This window comes from Ranitomeya variabilis, chromosome 2 (genome assembly GCF_051348905.1).
Source record: "Ranitomeya variabilis isolate aRanVar5 chromosome 2, aRanVar5.hap1, whole genome shotgun sequence".
Classification (NCBI taxonomy): Eukaryota; Metazoa; Chordata; class Amphibia; order Anura; family Dendrobatidae; genus Ranitomeya; species Ranitomeya variabilis.
This window is the reverse complement of record NC_135233.1, coordinates 442,901,849-442,914,438: the sequence shown is the minus strand read 5'-3', so window position 1 is coordinate 442,914,438 and position 12,590 is coordinate 442,901,849. Positions and strand designations below refer to the sequence as shown.

The window sequence follows — 12,590 nt, the reverse complement described above, 5'->3', positions numbered from 1 at the left end:
GCTTCTGCAATGCATTTAACATTTAATACTGGCCTGGCAAACTGTTATGACCCCAATGGCGAGGGTCTCAGAGGAACAAGTAAGTCTGCGAAGTACAAAAATCCAGCTCATAGGGCAGTGGTAACTGGGTTGACCATATATCTACTCCTAACGCCAACACTAGAAGTAGCCGGGGAACATGCCTACGTTGGTCGCTAGATGTCTCGCACCAGCCGGAGGACTAACTACCCCTAGAAGAGGAAAACAAAGACCTCTCTTGCCTCCAGAGAATAGACCCCAAAAGTTGGATACAAGCCCCCCACAAATAATAACGGTGAGGTAAGAGGAAATGACAAACACAGAGATGAACTAGGTTTAGCAAAGAGAGGCCCACTTACTAATAGCAGAATGTAGTAAGATAACTTATATGGTCAACAAAAATCCTATCAAAAATCCACACTGTAAATTCAAGAACCCCCGAACCATCTAACGGCCCGGGGGGAGAACTCCAGCCTCCCTAGAGCTTCCAGCAAGGTTAGGATACAGATTATGTACAAGCTGGACAAAAATGCAAACAAAAATAAATAGCAAAAAGCAAGAAAGCAGACTTAGCTTAATCTAGCAGGAACCAGGATCAGTAGACAAGAGCACAACAGATTAGCTCTGATTACAACGTTGCCAGGCATTGAACTGAAGGTCCAGGGAGCTTATATAGCAACACCCCTGACCTAACGACCCAGGTGAGCATACAAGGGATGGCAGACATTCCCAGAGTCAAATCACTAGTAACCACTAGAGGGAGCCAAAAAGGTAAATTCACAACAGTAGAGTGGCTAAAGGTTGGATAGTCGACGGGAGGTATGTATCACAGAGAAGGCTTGTCGCTGTGATGTAACCCGGAGTGTTTTCTGTAAGGCACATAAAGCAATAAGGAGTTGCTTGGTATATTTGGGTCCGGGTTACGGGTAGCTATGAGAGATGGGAGGGTCTGGCTACCCATATACCTCACCCCTGGGTAAGGGGCATAACCATGCCTGTCTATGGTTGTTTCAGGACCTGTGGTGATGTCAGAACCACATGTCTAATCATGTGACAGGTACCTGGGTGTGGTTTCAGGCTACATAATAGAGGTGTGTTTGGCACATGGTGGTGAGTGTTTGGAAGTCTGTCAGGGTGGACACACTTCCATGTGTCCTGGCTGGACACTGCAGGGTGGCCTGTGTGTTGGACGGTTCCAAGTGGGGACAGACGTCCTGGAAGCCCACAGAGACCATACTTAGGCTGGAGAGTCTACGTGCTGGACATGGCACAGCCTGTATGCTTACAGGTCTGAGAGAGAGCGGTGCTCTACTATGGACACTGAGGACTTTTCCATCTGATGTAAGACTGTTTACCCTTGTGTTGCTGACTTAAATGGTTTATGGAGTGAATAAACCTACATGAACATTGAAGAGAATGAGAGAATGTGCCTCCTGTTTCCTCCTACGCATCTGAGCGAGTGAATCCCTACTAGATATATATATATATATATATATATATATATATATATATATATACAGTATATATATACAATTTATATATTTATATTTATAAAAATAGAAAGAATAATACTATTTGGAGTAATAAATAAGTATGAGTAGTCTCGTTTTATAGAGATGCAGAGGTTAGATTTGGATCTAAACCCTGCTGCCTACAAGCCTCACATAGGGCTTGTAATGGAGGAGACCCCCTATAACAGGTAGTGCACTGAGATGAAGGACTTCTCACTAGGAATGTGAACATTTTTACTTTATCACTCATTTAACGGACCACACTAACTACAATAATCATCGTCTGATTTTCAGGGTCAGCATCGCTGGTTTTAATATTATCCAGTATGATCTAACCACAGACACCATCATTGAAGATCAATCTCTGGTATCTTTCACAGACTACATGGGTCCTTACTCGTTAATAACTAAGACAAATACAACTTCTTTTAATACCATCTCTACATCCGGCTCAGAGGAATCTATCTACACAGGTATATGACAGATATTATACTTATAAAGCAGACACTTTCCATATATACTGTAAGATACATTCAGTAAAAGAGTTTTATGGTTCATATATAAATAAAGCATAATCTCTGTAAGTAGAGTATTAGGTCATGCAATATAAGCAACGACAACACATCACGGGTAGAGCTGAGCTAATTTTTCAAAATTTGGTTCCAATTATGATTGTTTTTTCAATATTCGCTGAACAAAGCCGAACGTCAGAGTCAGTGAGAGTAGAAATTACCAAATATGTTTGGAACCGATCATCAAACATGAATTCGGCATGAATAGGGTTCCAATATGGACAAATATGGCAAATTCAGTTTTGGTGACCGATTCCGAATATTTTCGCTCAACTCTAGTCACCGGTCTCTAACACTTATAGGCCCCATATTCATTAGACTAATGTCAACTGAAAACACTGTATTGTGTGGATAATTGATTAATTTATTTTTAGTTTAAATCCCAGTGAGGCTAACATTAGCTCAGTCTTTAAGAAGTTTAAAGTAAAGCAAATAATGTAAAAATATAATAATTTGTTAACTTACAGATCGTCATTCCAATGAACATGTTTTATCCAGATCTCTCCATAGGTCTACCAGATAACGACATTCAGAATAACCCATCTGTACTCCGCAGTTCAATGTCTGTTGAGTTCTCGCCTTTTCATGCTTCATATGGAGACATAGTGGCGTATGCTGTCGTAGTAACAACAGAGATGAATGGTAAGGGATGACTCTCCATTTTGCATGTAAGGGCAGTGCCGGGTGATGTATAGCTGCCATTTGTACAGAACTGTAGAATGGCCCTGGTTGGGGACTATTTTGGGGGGGCATTATGAAAGCATTCACAATACAGTCTTTGAACAATGGTAACTTTGCTCAATAATAGGCAAAGTTTCTAAGATATTACATGACATATTTACATTTATTCTTTCCTCCCTCATTTCACCTTCGGAGCTCTCACCTTTGCCCATGCACTTCATGACACAGCTGGATTTTTCCTTCCCCAGCTTTCCTGGACATACCAGTACATCATGGCAACTGTGCGGGCACAGTAGCTGGCCAGCGTGATTGCTGCCGGGAGCTCAGCTTACGTTATAGCCGAGACCCAGCTGTCACTGCCAGAAGGGGTGACCACACCGCCCCTGGGTGTTTTACCCTCTTAATTCAGCGATCAATAGCAATCACAGCATTTAGAAGGACGGGAGGGGGCTCCCTCTCGATATGCCTTTTAACGGTGGAAGTTAAGGGTTTTTATTCCATGGTGCTGTTTTTTAACGGCACTGAGAAATAAAGATATAGGGCCTCCAGCATTGGAAATCTCCGGGGTCTTGGCTACCGGGGTAGCTGAGACCGTGGAGAACATTATCATGACCGGTTTTTATGGTTTCCTGTTACGTAATCGGCCATAACAAAAAATGTTTAAGGTTAGGGTTGTTTTAGGGTTAGGGTTGAGGTTAGGGTTGTGTTAATGTTGAAGTTAGAATAGTTTTTTTCAAAAGTAAAAAAAATGATGACGATATGACGGCTAGTTTTGAGTGCAAGTGCTCACTACTATCGAGTTTGCATCGCTTGGTTGGGTATGCATGGAATATCGCGTATACCGCATGTTTTTTGGGTGTCTAACAGCCTTGAAACATGCGGGGCAGGGGCTCGAGCATGTCACTCGAGCACATGCGATATTTGGTGCATACAGAGCACCTGATGCAAACTGGGGTAGTGAGCACTTGCACTCAACATTAATGACAACGTATTCAATATGATGACCTAATGTTATATTCTGTGTCGTACCAGTGGGTTCAAAATGCTCACTATAACACTGGATAAAATCCTTCAGGGGTGTAGTTTACAAAATGGGGTCTCTCCAAAAGCAAAACAAATTTGTGTTCAAAAAGTGAAACGGCGCTCCTTCCCTTCCTAGCTCTGCCACGCACCCAAACATTGGATTTCCCCAACATATGGGGTATCGGCGTACTCAGAAGAAACTGCAAAACAAATTTTGTGGTCAATTTTCTCTTGGTACCCTTGTGAAAATAAAAAAGTTTTCCTCTAAAGTAATTTTTTTGAGAAAAAAAGTTAAATATTAATTTTGTCCTTCATAATTGCTTCAGTTCTCGTGAAGCAACTCAAGGGTTAATGCACTTCTTGAATGTGGTTTTAAGCACCTTGAGGGATGCAGGTTTTATAATGGAGTCACTTTATGGGCACTTTCTGTCATGTAGATCCCTCAAAGTCACTTCAAATGTGATGTGGTCCCTAAAAAAATTATTTTGTAAATTTTGCTGTAAAAATGAGAAATTGTTGGTCAACTTTTAACCTTTATAATGTCCTAACAACAAAAAAATTATGTTTCCAAATTTGTTCTGATGTAAAGTAGACATGTGGGAAATGTTATTTATTAAGTACTTTATATTACACATCTTTCTGATTTAAGGGCACAAAAAGTAAAAGTTTGAAAATTGCAAAATGTTCAAAATTTTTGCAAAATTTCTATTTTTTTTCCAGAAATAAATGCAAGTCATATCAAAGAAATTTTACCACTATCATAAAGTAAAATATGTCATGAAGAAAGAGTCTCAGAATCAGTGGGATCTGTTGTAGCATTCAATAGTTATTACCACATAAAATAACAATGGTCAAAATTGTAAAAAATTGGCTTGGTCATTATGGTCAAAATTGGCTCGGTCACTAAGGGGTTAAAAAGGTTGTGGTTTTTAGAATAGGTTTACATAGAAATACAAATCATTCTGAAAATCTGGGGATGAAATAATTTTCACGAATTATAATATTAATTTTCATAACCCAATTGATATTATTTCTAAGACACACTTGTTGGAAAAAGACTCAGCACACTCCTAGGTAAACTCCATGATGGGTGCTGTTTATCTCAACTTCCTCTGAAGCACTTAAAGGGTTAAGTAAAGTCCTAAAATATTTGCAGGTTCAATTTTTAAGATAACATAGTTTATGGGAAAGCATCTGGAGAATTAAAAAATGTTACATTTTATGTTATTAGGACTCTTAACTCTTTTCTTCCCAGTTATGTTATGTTTTGTTTTGTTCCCAGTTATGTTCCAAAACGTAACCTCTTAATTTTTCACCTTAGCCGACCGCCCACCTCAGGACATTTTATCAAAAACCTACGACGATTTTACGAACAAGCTGACCGACACATATGTCACCTACATCCTTGAGGAAGAACAGATCGCTAGTTTTGTACAGCCAAAGAAAATTGGTGTTCATGTAGGTGATGGAACAAAGACACATTCTTATTTTAATGGACCACTGGATCCCCAATTACAGTACAGGTACCCTCACTGCATTTTGTAGCTTTAAAAGACATCGTAGGGCGAAATTCATATGTTTTTGTGCTAATTCTTCTGATGCTTGGTTCTCTTAAAGTACTGATAGATTGTCTATATTTTTAGAAATCTAGTAATAATATTTGGAGTAAGAAATGACTATAACTAGACTCATTTTAAAGGGGTGCAAGGTTACAGTTGCATCTAAGCTCTGCAGCATAAAAGCCAAATGCATGTCTTCTAATGTTTGTGAAGCCCTATTACAGATAATTCATTGAGTTGCAGGATGTGAGCTATGAATGTGAACGCAAACATTTTTACTTTGTCACCCCTTCAGTGGTCCATGACAACTACGATAATCATGTTTTGATTTTCAGGGTCAGCATCGCTGGCTTTAATATTATCCAGTATGATCTAATCACAGACACCATCATTGAAGATCAATCTCTGGTATCGTTCACAAGATACATGGGTCCTTTCTCTTTAATAACTAAAACAAATATAACTTCTTCTAATGCCATTTCCAAGGAATCCATCTACACAGGTATATGGCATATAAATATATATTTCTCTATTATTTTTTAGCTATTTTGAAATATAAGAATTATATTTATAAAGCAGACACTATCCATATATACTGTAAGGTACCTTCAACCCTTTCATCACCTTGTGATTGCCACAGGTTACCACTTTCTGAGACCCGTAGTGTCTCCATTTTTCGTGATCTTGGGTTGGGTGAGGGCTTACTTTTTGCATGCCAAGCTGATGTTTTATTGATATGATTTTGGTGTAGATATGATCTTTTGGTCACAAGTTATTGCATTTTAATGCAATGATGTTGGTTTTTTTCACGTTACGCCGTTTACCGATCAGATTACTTTTTTTACATATTGATAGATCGGGCATTTCTGAACGCGGTGATACCAAATATCTGCTCCTGCAGACTCCGAGTTGTCATGCCAACCCATCAGCGACCTACTGTCATGTGAACAGGCGCCGATGGACGGGGTTTGTGATGTGTTTCTGGCGCAGGCATGTTAAATGCGGCTGTCAGAGATTCCATCCGGGGCTGTTAGGGGCGCGTGTTAAATCACCTGGCATGTGCTGGAAAAGTTGCAGACTTATCGCCAGAGCCCACAGCAAACAGGGGAAGGCAACCTTGGACGTACCTATACATCCAAGGTCATAAAGGGGTTAAAGTAAAGCAAATAAAATAAAATGTAATACTATGTAATAAATTTACATATTCTCAGTTCAATTACCATGTCTGATATAATTTATACCATGTCTGATATAATTTATACTGCTATTTCATGTAGATTTTTTACCAGTTGCATCACAGAAGGAGGTTTAGAGTTTTACCAATGCATTTATAGATATTCAACCACTCATTTGTCAATGGGACTGACGGAAAAAAGGAGCACTGTACTTCAATGTGTGCGTCAGCTGCATTGACTGTGAATGAAGTGACCGAGTGCTCGTCCATCATTTCTCTACTTGCACTTCTCCTTGCGATGAGTGCAGTATAATAGATATAAGGCACTCAGAACTTCCAATCTAGTGATTGTGGGGTTCCAAGTTATACTGTACATATCTGTTAAGGGTAAATTTCTTGAGACCCAAAGTAACTCAGTCCTTTAGGAATTTAATGTAAAGAAAATAGTATAAAAATGTATAACTATGACAATAGTTCTCAATTCAGTGAATACGTTTTATCCATAATCTTTCCACAGGTCTGCCCAGTAACAACTTTGTGATCAGTCAATCTGAACTCGGTGATTCAATGGACCTTATGTTCTCGCCTTTTAATAGTTCAAATGGACCCATAGTGGCGTATGCTGTTGTGGTAACAACAGAGACAAATGGTAAGGACTAGACTTTCTAAAGAAATACACAGTAGACATGTTGTAGTGTAACATGCCAGCCATCTCTAGATGTAGGACAACAACTTTATATGCCCCGTGTGGTGTAAACTAAGGGCCATATCATCAAAATCAGAGAGCAACAGGAAAGTGCAGCGAAAACTATCCTCCAAGAGGATGGGAAATTTTGTGAACATTACTTAAAAATGTCTCATGAAAGGGGCTTCAAATATTTAGAAGTTTAATAACTATTATTTTGCATTCATTAATTCGTTATTTACCATCTTGAACAATTTCTATGACCACTCATATCTGGCTAATTGCAAGGAGACTTATCAGATGGAAAGAGGTTGTCCATAGGAGAGGACCACTTAGATATTACATTTTATTGCCTAATGCCAGCCATTACTAACTTAGGAGGCAGTTCTCCTCTACCAAATAGTTATCAACATATCAGTCTTCTGCTACAAATCATTTCAGCGAATCTCACAAATTTCATTGTTATCAACTAACAATTTAACCCCTTCTTATGGTTGTGTTGGCAAGTCTTCCTCAAACTGCAGTACAAACACACATACCCCAAAATGGAACAGATAGTGATATTTTGTCTTGTAAACAAGTAGTAAAAATAAAAAAACCTGTATCAATTTTGGATCTTTCATTTTATAAGTGTAAACTATTGAGTTTTGCTTTTAGATGACCATCCAACTCAAGGAATTTTATCTAAAACATACAACGATTTTAAGAACAAGCTCACCGACACTTATGTCACCTATATATTCGAGGAAGAACAGATCGTGAGTTCTGGGCAGTCAAATATGATAAGTGTTCTTGTGGGAGATGGATCAAAGACTCACTCTTATTTCAATGGACCACTGGACCCAGAGTTACAGTACAGGTACAATAACTATATTTCTATTATTAAAAGACGTCAGAGGACTAAGTCTAGATATTGATATTCCAAGTTATCTGATGCTTACTTCTTATAAAAGCACTGATGGATTATCGATACACTGCTCATGAAATTAAGAGAACTTTTGCATATCATGGCATATGCCCAAGTCAATTACACTTCAGGGATATCAAACTGCACAGTTAGAAAGTACAAGCGATTGCGAATTAATTTCACTTGCTCTGGAATTAATGAAAGTGACAACAACCTCTTGGCATCACGTAAGCTCAGCTGCAGCTGCCGCTGACATCCGCTGAGTCACGTTTAAGTTCCACAATGACTCGCATGACTCGGGCGTGACCCATCCTGATTGATTGAACTGTGGTCGGTTTTTCACCGCACATCACAGCTCAGAATCCAGAATGCGCTTTCCTTCTCTCCTTTGCTTTCATTAGCCGCAAGCGCGCTGCATACTGGGCTGTGAAGTGTGATGTGTGAAACACCACCCACCCCTATGTGTGTGCAGGAATGGGTCACGCCTGATTGAAGCAAGACATTCTGGAACTTGACGTGACATCAGTGGCAACTGCAACCGGGATCGCGTGATGCCGATTGAGCGGTCAGCGATAGCGCCGCTCACAGGCACAGATGACTTTTTTAGAAGGTTTAAATCGGTGGGAGCATTATAGAATATAGTGGACAACCCCTTTAACAAAACACACTAGCTATAAAATTATGTTCTGATTTTTAGGGTCAGTATTGCTGGATTTAATAATATCAAGTATGACACAAACACAGACACCATCAATGAAGAACAATCTAGAGTATCTTTCACAAGTTACATGGATCCCTCCTCTGTATTAACAAGGAAAACTATCCATTCTGTTAATGAAATCTCAAGAATCGATTATGTGGAACCTTCTTTTACGGGTATGTTACAGATATTAATTAGCATTTGTGGGTTGGCAAATTTCCTTTAAACATTTTCCTATAAAAGGAATAGTATAAAAATATATTACTGTGTTAAATTTGGATATTTTTCAATCGAATGAACATATTTTGTCTATGATCTATCAACAGGTCTCACTGAAAACATTGTGTTCAGTCAGTCTGAACTTGGGGATACAATAGATGTTACGTTCTCGCCTCTTGACAATTCAAATGGACCTGTTGTGGCGTATGCTGTTGTAGTAACAACAGAGATGACCGGTAAGAGCTAGGCTTTCTACTGAAATACACTATAGATATATTGAACGATTGTAGCATGCCAGCCATCGATAGACGTAGGGCAACCTCTTTCCCTGTTAAATAGTATGGGTGTAAATAGAGGGGGTCTCATGAACTGGGCTGGGAATGAATATCATATAGAATTATTGCCTTTATAATGTTTCTGCAGTGTGTTTATTCCAAAATATAAAAAAATGGCAGGTGAGCGCATCTTATAACACAATCATGGATTGCTAGAGCATCTTCTATGTGATGAATCTAAGCTATTTTTTTAGATAACCACCCACCTCAAGGAATTTTATCTAAAACATACGAGGATTTTCAGAACAAGCTCACAGACACTTATGTCACCTATATATTGGAGAAAGAACAGATCGTGAGTTCTGGGCAGCCAAATATGATAAGTTTTCTTGTGGGAGATGGATCAAAGACTCATTCTTATGTCAATGGACCACTGGACCCCGAGTTACAGTACAGGTACCATAACTGTATTTCTATCATTAAAAGACGTCAGAGGACTAAGTCTAGCTATTGATATTCCAAGCTATCTGGTGCCTACTTCTAAAGGTACCTTCACACGAAACGACTTTGTAACGATATCGCTAGCGATCCGTGACCTTGCAGCGTCCTCGCTAGCGATATCGTTTAGTTTGACACGCAGCAGCGATCAGGATCCTGCTGTGATGTCGCTGGTCGCTGAATAAAGTCCAGAACTTTATTTGGTCGTCCGATCGCCGTGTATCGTTGTGTTTGAAAGCAAAAGCAACGATACCAGCGATGTTTTACACTGGTAACCAGGGTAAACATCGGGTTACCAAGCGCAGGGCCGCGCTTAGTAACCCGATGTTTACCCTGGTTACCAGCGTAAAAGTAAAAAAAACAAACAGTACATACTCACCTGCGCGTCCCCCGGCGTCTGCTTCCTGACACTTACTGAGCGCCGGCCCGAAAGTGAAAGCACAGCGGTGACGTCACCGCTGTGCTGTTAGGGCCGGAGCTCAGTCAGTGTCAGGAAGCAGACGCTGGGGGACGCGCAGGTGAGCATGTACTGTTTGTTTTTTTTACTTTTACGCTGGTAACCAGGGTAAACATCGGGTTACTAAGCGCGGCCCTGCGCTTAGCAACCCGATGTTTACCCTGGTTACCCGGGGACCTCGGCATCGTTGGTCGCTGGAGAGCGGTCTGTGTGACAGCTCCCCAGCGATCAAACAGCGACACTGCAGCGATCGGCATCGTTGTCGCTATCGCTGCAGTGTCGCTTCGTGTGAAGGTACCTTTATAAAGCACTGATGGATTATCGAAACACTGCTCATTAGATTAAGAGAACATTTGCATATCACAGCATGTGCCCAAGTCATTTACACTTCAGGGATATCAGACTGCACAGTTAGAAAGCACAAGCGATTGTGAATTAATTTCATTTGAATTAATGAAAGAGACAACAACAAAACAACTCCCAAAAATGGAATGGTTTCGCCAATGGTGGTCCAGACAGTTAAAATCTCTTTATCCTTCCTGACTGATTATTTTCTATTTTAACATTTTGTTAGTGTTTTGTCACTGCTGGTAGCATGATGCAAATACACCAAAAACAGGCAGAGATGCTTACCTGTCTCAATGGGCCTCAATACAAATGCACAAGCAGGGTGCAGCGGACCCAAATAAAATAGCAAATGCACAGGTGCAATACCTAATGAAACAGCCAGCCTTCAATAAGGGTTTGGCCGTGTGGCACACCAATGCACTAAGATACATACTCTGTATGTGACGTGTTCACACAAGGAATGCAAAGCATCTGGCTCCAGCCTATTAATGACGCCCTGTGGCTTGCTGCCCAGTGCTAAAATGCATCCTGTGTGAACAGAGGCCACAGTGTACAGAACCATTTGGGCCCAACTGCACCCTGCAAAAAATATACATGCAAAACAAAACATATAAATATATGTAAGGTATTAGTTGATATTCTGGCCATAATATGCAAGCCGGCAACCCGCGCCAAGGGTCCTTACGTTTTGCCCGTCCTACTCTAACATGAAAAACACCAAAAAAGGAAAAATTCAAGAAAGCATGATGCAGTAACTAAAGCCCATTAAGTTGTATAGGTAATCCAGGTGATCAAGCTCCTCGAATATGTCACGTCCATGCAAGCAGATATCACAACATGATCTGTTCCGTAAACAAAGCTGATGATGTACAATAACAAATTGTATTGTGGTACCGTGTTAGCCAGAAAAATCGATGTGAATACTTTTCTGCCCAATGATGACAGAAGTATTCTAGGAGTGATACCTTTATTGGCTAACCAGAAAATAATATGTTTGCAAGCTTTCAGAGCACAGTGGCTCCTTCTTCAGGCATGATTACCAAAGCTGGAAAGGGCCATAAAAAGGCATCAATCCAATAGATGTGCTATCTGCTCCTTTGTGCAGGGAAGAAAAGGAGGAGCAGTGCTAAAGTCCCATAATATTACCTTCAGCAGGCTATTGGTATGCCTGTTTCAGAACAAACTGTCAGAAAACGGCTCCATGGAATGAATGAGGGCCAGACTTCATGTAGCAGGATCATGCAGGCTGATTGACATTCAACAAAAAACAACAGAATACGCAGGTCCATTACCATCCTGTTCTCTTCTCAGATGAGACAGGTCTCAATGAACCCTTGGCAGACATGAAAGAGTCTACAGACACCATGTTGAACATTATATTGCCTGCATAATCATTCAGCATGGCAGGTTCGGCAATGGGTTAATGATGCTCTAGGGAAGCATATCATTTTAGAGTTCTGTAAACCTTCATGTGAGGGTCAATGGTACTTTGTTGACAAAATCTTTGGAGCCATTGTAAGACCTGGGTTCCTCCTAGTGTAGAAAAACTCAATGCATCATATGGCCTGAATTTTTATTTCCTGCATAACGAAGGCATTGATGTCATTGACTGGCTTTCATATTCCCTAGACATGAATCCAATTGAGATAATCTGATGCTGCCACATAGCTTCACATACTTTCTTGCAGCTCACTTATTACCTGATCGAGGTCTGGAGGCCTGAGATGAGATTTCCCAGGACACCATCTGCTGTCTCATCAGGGGCATACCCGTATGTTGAGGGGAGTGGATATTAGCATGTGGGACCATATACACTACTAAGTCACATTTTGAGTGACCATGATGAAATTCACACAGATCTATCATATAAATATTTTACTCTGATTTGGGGGGTGATTTGGAATACAGCCTAATCGGGCTGATAATTTTGGTGTCTATTGACTGTCAATAGTAATTTTCAATT

At 40.1% G+C, this 12,590-nt stretch overlaps 1 protein-coding gene across 2 annotated transcripts in view; it reads left to right on the top strand.

Moving 5' to 3' along the window:
* Nucleotides 1-12,590, top strand: part of LOC143806508 (uncharacterized) — a 203,831-nt gene that overhangs the window by 70,817 nt on the left and 120,424 nt on the right. For both annotated transcript variants that reach the window (XM_077287121.1, XM_077287122.1), the window contains 9 exons: nt 1,824-2,002; nt 2,600-2,743; nt 5,127-5,328; nt 5,700-5,866; nt 7,056-7,187; nt 7,881-8,082; nt 8,828-9,006; nt 9,157-9,285; nt 9,579-9,780. In XM_077287121.1, the coding sequence (XP_077143236.1) occupies nt 1,824-2,002; nt 2,600-2,743; nt 5,127-5,328; nt 5,700-5,866; nt 7,056-7,187; nt 7,881-8,082; nt 8,828-9,006; nt 9,157-9,285; nt 9,579-9,780 (1,536 nt within the window). The remainder of the gene's footprint in view (nt 1-1,823; nt 2,003-2,599; nt 2,744-5,126; nt 5,329-5,699; nt 5,867-7,055; nt 7,188-7,880; nt 8,083-8,827; nt 9,007-9,156; nt 9,286-9,578; nt 9,781-12,590) is intronic.